This window comes from Amblyraja radiata, chromosome 10, assembly GCF_010909765.2.
Source record: "Amblyraja radiata isolate CabotCenter1 chromosome 10, sAmbRad1.1.pri, whole genome shotgun sequence".
Lineage (NCBI taxonomy): Eukaryota > Metazoa > Chordata > Chondrichthyes > Rajiformes > Rajidae > Amblyraja > Amblyraja radiata.
In genome coordinates this window covers 20,300,026-20,317,688 of record NC_045965.1, presented here as the reverse complement: position 1 = coordinate 20,317,688, position 17,663 = coordinate 20,300,026, and the positions used below count along the sequence as shown (strand labels likewise).

Sequence of the window (17,663 nt, the reverse complement as noted above, 5' to 3'; positions counted from 1 at the left end):
CTCACAGAAAATACTGGAGGTCAGGATTGAACCCAGGCTAATGCAAACCATGCTATCACCCAAGGATTTTACTGAGACTATTCCGCATAAAAAAATAATTTGGGATAATTCTTACCTGCTTTCTGCATTGGTCAGGTTGCCAGTACATTCGTTCACCTCCAGGGGGCATTCACAGGGGCACTCGCATTCATTTTGTTCCATTCTAAATAAGTTGTTTGAAGGGAACATGATAAACAGCCGTTCAACAACTTTGTGTAGGTACACTTGTTTCTTGTGCCCAATGGAAAAAACACAGTTCATTTTAATCATGACAACACAATTTTACCTCCCCTCCAAAATATCTGCCCAATATCCTGGCCAAACTCTTCCCAATTTAATATCAGTGACGGCACAGACATGATAACTCACTTGCTGAATAATATTCTTAAGACGCTGAATGTAAGAATATTATTTCTTATAATAAAGAATATTGCATTAATGTGCCACTTCACATTTGTCCCATTGTTATAAAGAACCATGAAATTTTTTTTTTACATTTGGGTTATAAAGCAAAGTGTAAAAACACAGGTTATGCTGCGGGAAAGAATACCTGGCCCTTGGGAATTATAAATTTAAACTGCAATTTGGAACAGAGCACAGGAAATCAGGAAACCCAAAGGATCACAGCTTTGGGAGCAAGAGAATTGGAAGGTGTGGTATCCGCAATCCCTTGTGCAGCTCAAATCCACTACGTTTCCTTACAATCTGGCATGTAAACAGATGCTGAAGGGGAAGGCCATAATCTATGCCCTCAAAGATTCAACAGCGTTCAGCATTAACATGGAGTTATAGATGGAGGGTGCGAGTATTGTGTATTGTGTGTTCTTTTTAAGTGTATCGCTGCTGGCAAATTCATTTCACTGCACCTTCGAGTGCATGTGACGAATAAAATTGACTTTGAGTGAATTCTTGCATCCATTTATATTTAAAAGCTTAGAGAATCAGCATGGAAATAGGCCCTTTGGCCCACTGAGCACGCCGACCATCAATCACCCATTCACACTAATTCTTTATTATTACCACTTTCTCACCCACTCTTTACACATTAGGGAGTAAATCTCAATTTTAATCTAAAGGATACCTACTGCTTAAATGTAGGCCGTTTTACCTGCCTCGGGAGTGGTTATCATCATGGCCATATACATCCCACCACAGGCTAATGCTAACCTAGCGTTAGCACAGCTGCACTCGGCCATCAGTAAGCAGCAGGATGCTCACCCCGACGGTGCTTTAATTGTTGCAGGGGACTTTAACCAGGTCGACCTACGAGCCGCACTCCGCAAATTCCACCAGCATGTGCAGTGCCCTACCAGGGGCTCAAACACGCTGGATAAAGTGTACACCAACATCAAGGACGCTTACAGAGCTCTCCCCTGCCCATCCCTGGGACAATCCGATCACCTCTCACTGTTTCTACTGCCTGCATACAGACCCCTCATCCGCAAGACCAAACCTGCAATAAGGACGGTCAAAATATGGCCCGAGGAAGCCACCCTACAACTCCAGGACTGCTTTGATCGCACCGACTGGGACCTGTTTGCACAACAGGCAACCAGTGGTACAGAGGTAGACTTGGAGGAGTACACATCCACTGTGCTCTCCTACATCAACTGCTGTGTGGAGACTGTCACAGTGGACAAGCAAATAAAGATGTTCCCAAACCGGAAACCCTGGATGAACAAGGAAGTTCAGGATCTGCTAAGGGCACGCAACAACGCCTTTAAATCCAGGGACACTTCTGCCTACAGTGCGGCCAGGTCGAACCTGAACAGAGGCATAAAAAAGGCCAAAGACATCCACAGGCAAAGGGTGGAAGACCACTTCAATACCGCGGACACCAGAAGCATGTGGCAGGGTGTCAGGGACATCACTGACTACAAGAGCAGCCCCGCCTGCCCCCACGGTGATATCACACTGGCCAACGAACTAAACACATTCTTTGCCCGCTTCGAAACTGGCAACACCACCAGGAGTGGAATAACCCCGGGCATGATGGAGGGACAGGCCTTAACACTGAGCACTCAGGAGGTACAGTGCGCTCTGCGTAGGATCAATCCACGCAAGGCTGCAGGCCCGGATGGAGTCCAGGGAAGGGTACTAAAGGACTGTGCTGTACAGCTGGCGGAGGTATTCACGAGAATCTTCAATCTGTCTCTATCTCTGGCAACGTTCCCCAAGTGCCTGAAAACAGCCACCATAGTGCCGGTGCTGAAAAAGTCTAAAGTCACCAACCTGAATGACTACCGCCCGGTTGCCCTAACTCCAATCCCAATGAAGTGCTTCGAAAGGCTGGTCCTCGCCCACATAAAATCCAGCATCCCTGCCTCACTGGACTCTCATCAATTTGCATACAGGGCAAATAGATCAACAGAGGATGCCATCTCTCTGGCTCTTCACACTGTCCTGACTCACCTGGATAGACAGGGCACGTACGTGAGGATGCTCTTCATTGACTATAGCTCTGCATTCAATACGGTCATCCCCACCAAGCTCACCACTAAACTCCACCAGCTAGGCCTCAGCTCGCCGATATGCGATTGGATCCTGAACTTTCTGACGGAGCGACCGCAGTCAGTGACACTGGTCCCGCACCTGTCCTCCACTATCACCCTGAGCACCGACACACCACAGGGCTGTGTACTGAGCCCCATGCTCTACTCCTTCTTCACTCACGACTGTGTTCCTGCATTCGACACCAACACCATCGTGAAGTTTGCAGACGACACAACAGTGATTGGGCTGATCACCAACGGTGATGAAACAAAATACAGAGCGGAGGTGCAGAACCTGGCGGACTGGTGCGCACGTAACAACTTGTCACTAAACATCTCCAAGACCAAGGAGCTGATTATTGACTTCAGGAGGTCCCATAATGGAGAATACGCCCCAATCTCCATTTACGGGGAAAGTGTGGAGAGAGTGTCCAGCTTTAAGTTTCTGGGCACTCACATTTCTGAGGACCTCACATGGTCCACCAACACTGCTGCGCTGGTCAGGAAGGCACAGCAACGACTGTTCTTCCTGAGGACATTAAAAAAGACTGGTCTGCCCCAACAGCTGCTGACAACGTTCTACCGCTGCACCACAGAGAGCATATTAACGTATGGCATCTCGGTGTGGTATCTCAGCTGCACGGAGGCGGAGAGGAGAGCTCTTCAGCGCGTCATCCACAGAGCGCAGAGGATCATTGGGACACAGCTACCAGCCTTGGAGGGCATCTACCACACACGGTGCCTCAGGAAGGCCGTCAGCATCCATAAAGACTCCTCACACCCTTGTAACGGACTGTTTGAACTACTTCCCTCCGGCAGACGTTACAAGGCCTTCTACGCCCAAACCTCCAGACTCAGAAACAGCTTTATTCCCAGAGCTATAGCAGCTCTGAACCGGCCCTGCTGAGTGCCCCCCATCCCCTCTGGACTGTCTCCCTCGGATGGTCACGACACACAGCTTATTTATTTATTTAACTTTTCTTTTACATCGGTTGGAAGCTGCATACTAAATCTCGTTGCACTGACGTGCAATGACAATAAAATATATTATTATTATTATTATTCCATACCTGATATGTCAGGTTGCGAAGTTTCATATTTCATTGTGATATAAAAAGAAGCCGTTTGGACAATTGAGTCTGTGCTAACTCACAAATAAATTCCATTCCCCCAATTTTCCCTGTAACCATTTCTTCGTGCATTTCTACTGGTCTGAAGAAGAGTCCTGACCCGAAACGTCACCTATCCATGGTCTTCAGGAATGCTGCCTGACGCACTAAGTTACTCCAGCACTTTGTGTCTTTCTTTGTAAACAAGCATCTGCAGTTCCTATAACTTCGTTCACCCACCATTTTTTTAAACTTCTTTGGGATATGGGAGGAAACTCACTCACACAAAGAGAATATTCATACTCCTCACTGAAAATACTGGAGGTCAGGGCTGAACCCAGGCCACTGCAGCTGAGAGACATAAGTGGGGATTGTGGTAGAAGGCGGATGCTGAAGGGAAAGCTGGATACAGAGTGAGGCCAGACAAGAGAGTGAGAGGTGATAGATGAGTGGGACAAATACTCAGAGGATTTGAAGGCAGAGACAAATCAAGGCATGGAAGGTGAGCAAGAAAAAGCAGGCAATGAGGATGGCAGAGACAAGTGTCAGGTGAGTGGGAGCTGCAACTTCCTAGCAGCAGGTGTTGAAGCTTGTTACCTGCCGTGTGGACAGTCGCTCAGTGAGGCTCACATGGGTTTTACCCGCACCTTCATGCCACAGTCAAGTACGAGTACAGAGGATGTGGGAGGGGGTGGCACACAGATGAGTTAGAGGGGGGAGGGAGTGGGTGGACAACATTAAGAATCCAACCTGTGGGATGGGGTGGTGTACATGGTAGTGATTTTATTACTTTACAGCCAATGGTTAGAAAGGACATGTAAATATGCTAGTGAGTGTTAACATTTGGTACTTTTTACCGGTTGCCATTTTACACCCCAAAATTATTAACGCAGTGGCATTAAGTACAGGAAGTTTCTGGCACATGCCTGTTCATTGAAGGTTACATCTTATCAAATTGCGTGAATTATTTGTATTTAAAATACAGATAACACAACATACATAACACAACAAATTATTTCAGAAAACCCCATTTAACCCACCTTTCTTTCAGTTGCAGGTTCATTAACTTTGTTTTTGCACTATTTTACAATAGAATTTTACACTATTTCAGAGAATGCTCAGTTTCATTTTTTTTGGCCAACATAATTCCCAAGGTATCCAATTATTAACGGCATGGTATCTGATAAGAACTATTAACTTTATTGACTGATTACTATAGTGTAACATCACACACCGTCCCCAATGATATATTAGTGTAAAATTCTATCCCGTTAAATAACAGATCACTGACCTGTGACAGTTCAGGCAAAGTCTGTCCACCATACTGCAGGCGCAGAAAGCAAGTGCATCGCATGTTTCGTTAACAATTCCAAGAAAGGCATTGGTGCCAGGAATTCTGGTCAATCGGTACTTTGAACAGTGGCTCCCATGAACAAGGTTGGTCAGATCACCCTATCAAAAGAAAGTGCACGATATCAGAAATTTTTTTTTCAATTAAATTGGGTCAAGGGTTCTACTACAGCACAATGCAGATCGGGCCCTACATCCAATCCGAGGTTCAGGGGACCTTTATTAGGGTGCAATACTTAGCTTCATCACTCCTGGCTGAAAAGGCAAGTGTGTATGGGATCCCATTCTTGCTCGTATCATTCACTGACAAATGTAAAACATTGACAAATGTAAAACATTGACAAATGTAAAACATTTTCAGGCCTAGTTCACATTATATTGCCTCATATGCAGATTCTAATAGTCACATTTCACACACTACTCACGAGTGCGGACATGCATGTGCAACACAAAGAAAAGGGGGAGGTTAAAGGAATATCAAAACAAGTCATCAGTGAGGCTAATGGTAGGTAACTAAAAAGAGACATTTGTAGACCAGTGACAGTAGAAAACAGCATTCAAACTCTGATGAAGGAAGCCTGGGATTTACGGTGCTTGCAAGAGATAGCCTCTGCGGCATCATAATACACCATGTCCATAAATCAGTACTGATCCACACCCAAATTGTATAAAAATGGCCTTTATTAAAATCTGACAATGTGCACTTTAACCACATGTAATTTTTTCTGTTACAAATCTCAAATTGTGGAGTACAGAGGCAAATAAATAAATGATGGGTCTTTGTCCCAAACATTATGGAGGGCACTGTATATAGCATTTCCAGGCTTATCTATCTTTCAAATAGCACATTTTCATTTGCCACATTTCAGAATGTTCTTATATGGTTTAAAAACAAGTAGAGAAGCTACTCTATGTGAAGATTTAAGGGCTGTTCTGGCAGCAACCCAGGGGTTACAAAATCATCCAGAATGGGTTATTTATCCCTGGGGACTTTTCCTGGCTTCACTAAAAGTCCTCTGTGATCCCCTGCAATTGATCCTCAGTGACCTCATAGATCTCTTCCTGCACGTCTGTCAATCTTGTAGCAGCCGCCTAACCAAAAATGTCACCCCTTCCCCAGTACCTGTGACAAAAACCTTCCCTCTCCTGATCTCCACCCCAAATTTCTCAGCAGCCTTTTAATCTGCAACATCACCACCTACAATTGTGTCTCCAGTTGCTTTTCAACAACTCCAATCTTTCATGGGTGCATGCCAACCTCACCACCACCCCATGCATCTATACCCTAAACCTATCTCACTAAACCTTTACCTATTAAACCTAACCTGTACTCAGCTTTCTCCTCACCTCTGCTATAGTGGGAAGTACGTATGTTCCCTGTGAATGTGAGAGTTAGCTTGTTCTGACATGCAATACCCTTAGACGCAGTATACTTGGAGACTGAGAATAATTTCTAAACCATGCTGTTTTAAAGCAGACTTACTACAATGCTGGTGTTAAATTTGTAGAATCGTTGTACTGTCCTGTCACTGAAGCTGTTGCAAAGATTTTTTTTCACAAAATTGGGATGGTTTAAGATGTCATTCGCCACCAGAGGTTCCTGATAGAAAACAAAGAAAACCATTTCCTTTTAATTCTACTAGAAAATGTTGCACACTTCGCTGTGTAGCCCTATCTAACATAAGAACAAGCAGATATATACATTTCATGACAGATTCAACACCCTTAAGAGTTATCATTAATGTTATTTTTTACAATTCAGAAATCCATTGTACTGATTAGTACCTAATTAAAATTGCCGATTTGGGTATTTATCTGTACAAATGCTTTTAGCTGGTATGTGCATGTACTATAGTCTCTTTTGGGGGCACATTCCATTCCACAATGATTACAAAGGGGTTCATTAGCTCTCAGAGCCACTGCTAGATCCTAAGTACTTAAATCACAAACACCATCAGCACTCTTCCAATCAGAACCACTTAAAAGCATGAGCAGTGCAGACCAATAACAGAGACAGCTATGGGGACACTGTTTTAGCCATCTGCATTCATTCCAGTGCAGATCAGTGAATACATTTACTTAACATGTACCACCTTTTAAGAAAGAAAAGCAAGCACAACAATCTATGAAAAAAACACTAACATACTCAGCTGTTAGTCTTACTACTTCATCAACAAATGATTAAAGTGTTTACATAGGCATGATGTACAAGTCTGTGCATTGTGATCGTATGCTCCAATGCTATATTTTTTACTCGGAGATGCAACAGATTAATCTGGATTTCCAATCTGGCTAGCAGCTAAAGCAATGAATCACAAAATTGGGGTTTCAATGTCCCTGAGAATATCAATTGGACAGCTCGGATAGCATAATTTAGATGCTCTCAATTATAGCCATCTGATAAATAATTTCACCACATTTTTCTCAAAATCCCCAAACTTCAACCACCTACTACATTGATCAACTAGTTCAAACTGGCAGTTAACAGTGAAATTCTGCTGTATTAAAAAAAATAAAACTCAGCAAAGCTCAGTGCTCAAGTGACATGTTTTCAGTACCTTGTGGGTGATGTGTTGCTGTTCCACAGGTGCGTGGCCTTTGGGGTCAATTAGAGTTGGATGTGCCAAGAGATAACCTTTATCCTCCATGATAAAGCACCTATTGACAGGAAGTAAATATGTTCAAAGAAACCTTTAACAAAACAGCGAATGGTCTTATGTAACAAGCTAAAAAAAACTATTTTCAAGTTATAATCAGAAAACAATAGCAGTATTTCACTTTTTCACACAGTTGTGAGTCTGTTGAATTCTCAGTTCTCTGGATACTTTCAAGAGAGAGCTAGATTGGGCTCTTAAAGATAGCGGAGTCAGGGGATATGGGGAGAAGGCAGGAATGGGGTACTGATTGGGGATGATCAGCCATGAATGACTTGAACTGACTGGCCTACTCCTGCACCTATTGTCTATTGTCAGTAAAACAGATAATTTGAAATGTACAGGTTATATTTTAATAACATTTGCAGAGTAAACATGCCAATCTGAAGAGATGAAGAAGTTCTTCCATATATAATAGAATCTGCGCATCCTTCTGCATCAACTATATAGATGTTCAAATTTATTAAAATGCCAAACGATAGCCAAATGTTTGTTATTTTTCTACTGTTAAATTTTTTAAAAGTTGTACATGAAATGTATTATATTATATGCCACAGCTTATATGACTGTACATTGCTTCTAATAAAAATATTTTTAAAAAATAAAATAAAAATGTGTTATTCTTCTTTAATAGATCCTTGTGCTTTACTGAGTTGACCTTCCCTGGGTTGGAATTACCTGATTTTGTTGCCTCCATCTTGATTACAGATGGGTAATAAATCCAAAAGAACCTTGTAAAAGTATCGCAGGGTAAAGTCCACACCCATCACCGCCACAGCATGGCCCGGTGCCGACAGGGACCTGGGGAGTAAGTTCAAAAGACGATACTTTGATATATTTCTTTCACATGTTTACCTGACCAATAGTTCCTCTTGAATATTTTTTTCTGCATTTTGCTTTTCATCACAATTTTCTGATAAATCAAACGAAAAATAACCTCTATTCATTCAGAAATAAACAGACAATGAGGCAAGCAGATTGTATGCTCACAGTAATACGATCAACTAATCTATATTTTCTACATTTTTCATAAGAAATTAACAAGCTGGTGCACGATGAAAGTGTTGACATTTCCATATAACCATTTAACAATTACAGCACGGAAACAGGCCATCTTAGTCCCATCTACCTGCACTCAGACCATAACCCTCCATTCCTTTCCCGTCCATATAACTATCCAGTTTATTTTTAAATGATAAAATCGAACCCTCCTCCACCACTTCCACTGGAAGCTCATTCCACACAGCTACCACTCTCTGAGTAAAGAAGTTCATTGAAAATTTCCATGAAAAGATTTGTTCCAAAAACGGCTCAGAATTGTCTGACAGCAGTGGCTCATTAATACCTACTACTCACCCATCTGCCGAGTCCATTATTACCTTCAGCAAATCACCCAGTGAGAAATTCCTGGAAGTAATTGTTTCATTCTTGATCATCAAGCAACCCTCCCACAAATATATATCCTAAGACATGGCAGGATATAAAACTAGCTACATCCATGGAAACTTTCATTGTTATGCGAGACAATAACCAGCTTCACACAGCTTCTCCCCTCCATTAAAATCAAATGAGCTGCAGTTTTTGCCGTGTTAAGTGTTGGGAAACACCAGTGCTCCACCGATGGATCCTGTGAAGGGGCTGGTGACTGAGCATAATTGGATGACTTCAATGCACAGTAAGCCTGGTGCTTCCGGTCATTGTCGAGCCCTAAACTCAAGAAGGAAATGCTAATATATAGTTTCTGAATAAGGTTCATTTCTCTTGTCAATACTGCCACATCTTTTCTGGTACAAAATCAGCAACTTGCACAGTCTTAAGCAACATCATTTGCAGATGTACAATACAAAACTGAATGTAATTAACACCTCAATAGATAGAACCTCAATAGATAGCACAGGAACAGGCCCTTTCGGTGCACAATATCCGTGCCAAACACAACGTCAGGTTAAACTCATCTCTTCTGCCTGCACGTGATCCATCTCTCTCCATTCGCTACATCTCGATGTGCCTATGTAAAAGGCTCTTAAATCCACAATCATATCTTCCTCTACCACCATCCCCAGCAGCATGATCCAGGCACTGCCACCCTGCCTAAAAAAAAACCCCCGTTCCACACATCATATTTAAATTTTACCCTTCTCACCTTAAATGTTGCCCCTCTCACGTTAAATCTATGCCCTGTAGTCTTTAACATTTCCATACCGGGGAACAAGGTTCTGACCATCTTTCTCTCATAACTTTATATACTTCTGTCAGGTCTCTTTTCAGCCTCCATCACTCCAGAGAAAACAATCTAATTTGTCCAACCACTCCTTATAGGTAATGCCCTTTAATCCAAGCAACCTACTAGTAAAACTCTTTAAAGTCTATACATTACCTGGAAGAATGAATCGTGTGGCTGAGTGTAACAACGTAACCAGCTCCTCCAACATCCAGGTATGGGCCAGTGAAGGTAATCAGAGCTGGGTTTGCCAATGAATGGAGGTACCTTGCAATAACCGGACAATGTCACAGAATTAGAAAAAAACGTTTCAAGGCATGAATTGGAAAGACACTATTGAATAAAATGCAAAATATTATTTTTCCCAGCAGTTACGTTGTGCCATACCAAGCTGCTTCCAGGGTTTGAACTAATATTTTTCCCTGAAAAGTGAACAGGAGCCACCTGTTAATGGGCAATATTTCTTATGTTGGAAAGAACTGCAGATGCTGGTTTAAACCGTAGACACAAAATGCTGGAGTAACTCAGCAGGACAGGCAACATCTCTGGAAAGAAGGAATGGGTGACGTTTCGGGTCGAGACCCTTCTTCAGACTGAGAGTCAAGGGAAAATCTTGGCAGATGGGTGGACAAAGGCTAGAGATGAAAAGGAGGGGCTGGTGGGGAGCAGTGTCAAAGCTATGGCTTTAAAGCAATTTGTTGAGTACAACAGTAACTCCGATTGTGAAGGGGAGCCTGCTACACTTGGGTTACATGAGTTGTCCTCATCGCAAAAAAAAATTCAGCATCTTTTATGCTGCATGTTCAAGTAGAAAAACAAGCAACCACAGGAATCACTGAATTTAAAACAATACAAATAAACCAACAAATAATGTAAGATTCATGATCAGCAAAATAAATTGCTAACACCATTAACACAAATAACTAGATTAATCACGTCAGTGTTCAGGCAGACTCTGCTCACTGTGGTGAGAAGCAAACATTTTTTTCTTTAAAAAAAAAAAAGCTTTACTTCAGAAACTATTGGTAAAACTCTTCCTGTGGATCGTGTAGAACTCACCACTGTCTCCTGGTGGGATCAAATGCTTTATCCATGAGAGAGCCGGGGTAAATCCGAAGCACCCCATTGGGTGTTGCTATGTAACGACGGACAATGTAACTGTTGAGGATGCCGATTTCCATTTGTGACATCCATTCATCTGTTACGTGACTGGTAGCCATGACTTCGTTTCTGACAGAGGACTACACACAGGCAGAGGGGAAAGAGAAACAGGGCTTCTTAAAGACATGCCTGAGACTTTGCAAAGCTGCGGATCAATCCTATTAATACGCTTTTTTAAATCAGACTATATAAAATTGTACGGACAGTTTCCCTCACATATGAAAAAAAGATTTTGTGCAGATTTGAGAGTTTCAATTTATCCAGACAAGGGAAAGATAATAAGCTTAATTTCACACGTGGACACCTGAAGGGATTCCCTTTAAGAATTTAATCTAAAAATTGAGAAACCTAATGAAGGGTCATGGGTCACAAGGACCGAAAAGAGCTTGGGATATGAAAGAGAAATCCAGGACTGTAATTAGGTGATGTCAAGCTTGGGATTTAAAACAGAGAATGCATGGAAAAGAAATGACAGAGGAAGTTACAAAGAGCAATTGTGAGGTCCTCGGAAGACAAAGCAATTAAAAGACAATTCAAGAAATCTCAATTGAATATAGTGAAGATGCAGGAAGGATCGAGCAAGTACAGGAGTAACAAAAAGCTAAGAATTACTAAATGCCAACATACACACTAAATCTTATGAAATGTGTAAGACAATTTTTGACAACCAGGTTTTAAGCTGCTCTGCTAACTCCCTGTTGTGATTCGGCTTCCATTTGATGAAAGCTGAGGGGTCAGTGAGTGGAAATATCATCCTGCACCCACTTTGCCCAGCAGTTCGGTTACATGTTGGGTCTTTTTTTATTTCTAGAGAGAGCACTTTCAACCACAAGGCATTGGAAAAGAGTCATGGCTGAATTAAAGGCATAATAAAAGCACTATAATCGCAACATATTAAACCATACTCATGAATTGGACTTTTTTCTCCACTGTAGATATTGATCCAATATATGAAGGGTTAATGATTACTCCACACTAGTTTGTGGAAAGAATGAGGCATATTCCAAAAATGGCCATTAAACCTGCAGCTACAGTGATAAACCTCAAATAAATGCATTTATTAAAGGAGTATCATACACCAATTTGCAGTCAATTTGATTAGAAATCTCTCTTCAGGATATGTCTAATGTCCTGATTATCCATTCTCTAAACTGGAACTATAATTATTGAAAAATCTGTCACATGCTTGAGAGACCTTGTTGTTAGTAAAATCACACTGTGACCGATCTGGTCACTGAATTATCTTCCGTCCAATATTAATAAAACAAGACTATCAGCCACCCACATTTCGGAATAAAGGATCTAATTTTACATTTCTGCTCAATAAACTAAACATAATACTGTCCATGGAACATTATCTCTTCATCTTTGGCATTTGAAAGAATTGCTGCAGCACTTGCCTCTGAACTTCAGATCAGGGTCTGGGCAGCTGTGAAATGTCAGTACTGTTCAGTGAGAGGATGTTATGAGCAGGCAGTTATTTCTGTAGCTATACATCAAAGCATAATACGTTAGCAACTCAGTTCATGGCATCCTCTTCCCATGGTGCCCTCAGAGAGTCAACCAACCTATTTACAATCCTGACATCCTGTTTGATTGTGAATTGGGTTTTAAAATCCAAGACAATGTTTGCTCGTCAACAAGTAACAAGATAATTTAAGCACATTTATTAAATTGACAGAACACATATTTGTAAACGCAAAAAAGTTACCTTGAGTCCTGGATTGGCGATGAGACGCGTGTTGTCGCTCAGATAGGCTGTGTAGTGCTCCACCATACGTTTTGTCTCTGCTTGACTCAGGTGCTCAAATGGAGATGAAAAGCAGCCTGCAGATAGCATGACTGTGGGACTTTCTGCAATCGAGACAATCAAGGCACAATAATCAACATAAAAGCCAAGTTAATACATTATTGTAAGATTGCTGAATCTTACATCTTTATTTCTTAATGGTGGAGAAAATGCCACAAATTAGCAGCAATGTTCCACAAAATCTCCTTGCTCAGAAAAACATCTTGATTTCTTAATGGTTGACAAAATGTCACAAATTAGTAGCACCGTGTTCCATAAAACCTCCTTGCTCAGAAGAGCTTGACAAGGGCTAGACAGTTTAATGCAGTGTTCCTGATCTAGCTCATAGTAGAAGTGAGAATACATAGGAAAGATGATTTCAGAAAGGTATTTATTTCTCTGCACAAATAGAAAGAAAACTGACTGAGGGAGCTCAAGTCATCATCAACCTTCTTCCATGACTAATTTGTAATCACTTCAGAATAAAATTGGTGGAGATCTGTGGTATGCCATCCAGTTGCCTTCTGGGTTTCATTTGGTGCAGTTGTGGGTGAGTAGTGGAAGGGAAATACAAAGGGGGAAAAGAGCAATGAGCAATATCGGAAGCCACAATTGCTTAACACACTTTGAGAAGTTAGGTGTTTCTTACCTAGTGTTGCCAACTGCTTGAAATGCAAACAGGAGGTGGGCTGACCCAGCAGATCCAACCTGTGGTATAGAAGCTTACTACTTGGGGCAGTATTCAAATTTTTCAGGTGTCTTACTGGCACCTCAGGTTGAACCATCACGATACAGAGAATAAACGATGTGTCCTGCACCTACATAGACAAAGAAGTGTCAGAACTTTTTCATCAATTTTCATTTTATTTATCAGTTCACTGATTCCAGTGACACACAGCAAACGCAAGGAAGTGCTTTCATTAATTAGCGAGTTTACTGTCTATGTAATGAATCTATGACGGAATGCATTACCTTTTACTACAAAATCTGACAAAGGGCAAAACCTATTAGAGCATATCACTATGCACGTGAAAAGGAGTTGATATGTAAGAGTGAGTTTAATCACCATGGAGTTATATTCTGAAGAGAGACACAAAATGCTGGAGTACCTCAGCGGGTCAGGCAGCATCTCTGAAGAAAATAATGTGACGTTTTGGGTCAGAACCATTCATCAGACTCTGAGCAAAAGGAATAGGTGATGTTTTGGATCTGAAAAGGGGTCCAAAACCTATATATTTTCTCCAGAGATGCTGCCTGACCTGCTGAGTTACTCCAGCATTTTGTGTAGGTGCAGAAATTGGATCACACATGCAGTTAAGCCATAAGGAAAGATGATGTCTCTGAAATTTGTTCTTCTATTGCCTTTGGGATCCTCATGCCATTAAATGAAGTGGGGCAACCATTTCCTCAACAGGTCAAGTACATCTGGAAGCATCATAACACCTTACAATGCTATCACTCAGGCCCCTGAAGACAACAGTACATTGGAGGGCCTGTTACTTTTGTTTTAGAGATTTAGCGCGGAAACAGACCCTTCGGCCCACCGAGACCGCACCAAACAGCAATCCCCGCATATTAACACTACCCTACAAACATTGGGGACAATTCACACTTATATCAAGCCAATTAGCCTATATACTTGTACGTTTTTGGAGTGTGGGACGATCTCGAAAACCTACGCGGTCACGGGAAGAACGTACAAACTCCGTACAGACAGCACCCGTAGTCGGGATCGAACCTGGGTCTCTGGCGCTGTAAGTGCTGCAAGGCAGCAATCCTACTGCTGCGCCACCATGGCCGCCTGAACCTCTACACGGAAATGCTCGACATAAGGAACCCTGCTTCCCTATTTGAAAATTTTAAATATCATTGTATCCCCAAAATGGAGCAATTGGTCTATTAATGGATCATTCATCAGCATTCACAATTTAAAAAGTTTTAAACAGATCAAATCTGATTTCAAACACTTAGTGGTACGCCATTAAAGAGATAAATAAATTGAGTACTTGTGAAATGCATCCCTGATTAAATACATTCTTCCGGTTTTTAACCACAAAGCTACATATCTCCGCAGATCAAAGAAAGAAAAAAATCAAACACATACTCAACAAAGCACAACCTACCAACTTCCAAGCATAGCTGACGTTATAGGCCTCCTTCCTGGTTTCTCGTAATCGATTTATGTGCCAAGATAAAGAGGAGTTTACAGGTACAGTAATAACCTGGCTGCCCAAGGGGAGACTGCACAAGAAATTTGAAATAAATCATTATTTGCCTGCAAATAGTTAGCACCGCCACAAATTTCAAACTTCAAAACACTCAGAAAAATTTGCGGTTAAGAAAAATACTCAAATGAGGACAATTTACATGCATGAACAAAGCTATTTCCGCTCACAATACTTAGCCAACTTTCAATTAATTGGTTCTAGTGACCTACAGCAAAATGGAGGAAGAGAAATCATTGAATTATCAAGTTTACTATCTAGTAATGAACTGTGACAGAACATAGTATCTTTTCAAGTAAAACTGATAACAGGGCAGGACTGAAGGGTTCAAAATTAGTAACTGGAATTAAATCAGACAAAGGAAAACACTCCAAAGTCACCAATTTATTTAAGGTCTTTTTGTATTTTGAAGATAAAATTTCCTTGCCGAATAGTAACCTACAACTTCATCCAAGGAATTAAACCTTCGGACATGGACCTATCTATTTCTGCTAACTTTTATAATATTATCATTAGACCAGCATAGGATACGATGGAAGAAACCATCTGAAAAATGTCACTGACAAAGTACGTAGTTTGTGAACCGGTACGATGCTCCTCTGCTAAAATTAAATAGATCATTTTAATATGTGTGCTGGGAGTATTTTTGTAAGCTTTGCAGATGGGGATGCAAAATGCTCATTGGAGAAGCTAATCTGCCCTATATGGGATCAACCAACTCAGTGCAGATCAGGCGATCAATTCAAGCAAGCTCCTGGCATGATCTGTTCACACTGGATGGCTATTTATTCTCTTTAATAGCCAGCTCTTGACTTTTTACCTGAGAATGTTCTGCCTGACGAGCTGAAATCTTGGAATGTTCTCATAGTGAATTATATCAGTGTGAAGAGGTGGCTCTGTGAGCAGATATGGCCGAGTCAAGGACGGGTGCATAAGGGTATAGCCTGTGAGGGAAAGGAAAAGTTAATTTAATCATTTCTTAAATCTTTAAGAATTGAATCATATTCCCAATGCTGTGGAATATTCAGATCAATTTCTAGTATTCAATGAGAACCAATTAATTAACAAACAAATTAATGACAGGTGAAGCGATGACTCCGATTACAATATTATCAAATTAACCCTGATTCTTCACTGCCGATTAATGGGCCTGTCCCACTTAGGTGACTATGCAGTCATCAAATGGTCGCCACATGTTGGCGGGTGGTTGCCGGGGAGTCGCCTTCATTGTCGTGAGGAATTCCCACATTCTGGGAATTAGTCGCAGCCTCATTATGGTCGACGAAAAATTAGCGGCGACTGGAATGAAGCCGCCATGGAGAGTAGCGAGAATTATCGAGCCATAGATGGGTCGCCAGGAGGCCCTAATGGGTCGCCAGGAGGCCCTAATGGGTTGCCAGGAGGTCGAAGGTTCTCGTTGGCTGTTGCCAGTGCTGACCAGTGAATTTCATTGGCTCATTGTGGAAAAAAAAAGGTAGGCAGTAGTTTTCAGAACCTATTCGCCAAACTTCTCAGCCGTGTATCTCTGGCTTCTTAACAGTTGTCTCCACTCCTTCCCCCCCTCTTTTAAAAGACTTACCGTACACTGTGCTAGCCGTCTTAATTACAGCGCCAATCTTCCTGTTCATCGCAGTGTGTGTCTGTATCACATTGGCTTTGCACCGTGTGAATTTCAGACAGCGCTCCCCCCCGCTTGCCTGTGTGTGTGTGTGTGTGTGTGTGTGTGTGTGTGTGTGTGTGTGTGTGTGTGTGTGTGTGTGTGTTTCACTCGAACAGTCGCCGTTCCAGTTGCCGGTTTTTCAGGCGACTGCCGGGAACTTGACAGTCGCCGGGAGACACCTGAAAAATCGCCTAAGTGGGACAGGCCCATACGTCTGGAACAACCACTTCAAAATGACCTCTCATGCCCTCTTCTTGTTTGCGTAGGTCTGTTATCTGCTTGAACGTTTGCTCTGTGGAATTCAGTCAATTTGAAGTGTGATAAATGAAAACTCTGCTCCTGGGCAGTTAAGATAACATTGACCTGTAGTGTTACAATCATCTCACCTTTGTTATCTATTAAGAACGTATAGGAGGCAGAAGAATCACGATAGTAAGTTACATCCTCCAGAATGTAAGCCAAATTCACATCTACTCCTACAATTCCCAACAGCATGTTTCCAAAGTAGCAGGGTTTACTAACAGTCATGATCAATCCTGCAAAATTAAATTAAAAGAGAAAGTTATTTATCACAGAATGAAGAGAAAAGAATAGAATGGGATGCTTACTGTAGTGTTATTCTGGTTTATAAAACACTGCTATATCTTAGGAATGGGCTCTATGATTACCAGCATGCCCCTCCGTGACTTGCTTAAGTACTCACATGATACAAATTTGAGTGCCACGTCCGTTTGCTCATGGTATACCTTACGGCTAATCTTAATAATGCCTTATTCAATTACTACGGCAAGCAACTATTACTGAACAAAGAGTGTACTTTTTTTTAATGTGACTCTTTGCTCAGCAGTAGCATTCTCCACAGTAACATGTTTGTGAACCACTCCAAAGATATCAGCATCTAAATGTAAAGGCAGCACTGATAGACTGCTACACTGTTGTTGGAGGTTCCATATTTCAGATCAG

The 17,663-nt window shown here is 41.7% G+C and overlaps 1 protein-coding gene across 2 annotated transcripts in view; it reads right to left on the bottom strand.

Annotated features, from left to right (window-relative positions):
• Positions 1–17,663, bottom strand: part of cachd1 (cache domain containing 1) — a 153,238-nt gene that overhangs the window by 12,675 nt on the left and 122,900 nt on the right. For both annotated transcript variants that reach the window (XM_033028290.1, XM_033028289.1), the window contains exons 10-21: positions 17,087–17,236; positions 15,861–15,984; positions 14,939–15,056; positions 13,465–13,633; positions 12,738–12,880; positions 10,925–11,106; positions 10,022–10,132; positions 8,323–8,445; positions 7,549–7,648; positions 6,474–6,590; positions 4,932–5,092; positions 116–202 (exon numbers count right to left, since the gene is read on the bottom strand). In XM_033028290.1, coding sequence (XP_032884181.1) covers positions 116–202; positions 4,932–5,092; positions 6,474–6,590; positions 7,549–7,648; positions 8,323–8,445; positions 10,022–10,132; positions 10,925–11,106; positions 12,738–12,880; positions 13,465–13,633; positions 14,939–15,056; positions 15,861–15,984; positions 17,087–17,236 — 1,585 coding nt within the window. The remainder of the gene's footprint in view (positions 1–115; positions 203–4,931; positions 5,093–6,473; positions 6,591–7,548; positions 7,649–8,322; positions 8,446–10,021; positions 10,133–10,924; positions 11,107–12,737; positions 12,881–13,464; positions 13,634–14,938; positions 15,057–15,860; positions 15,985–17,086; positions 17,237–17,663) is intronic.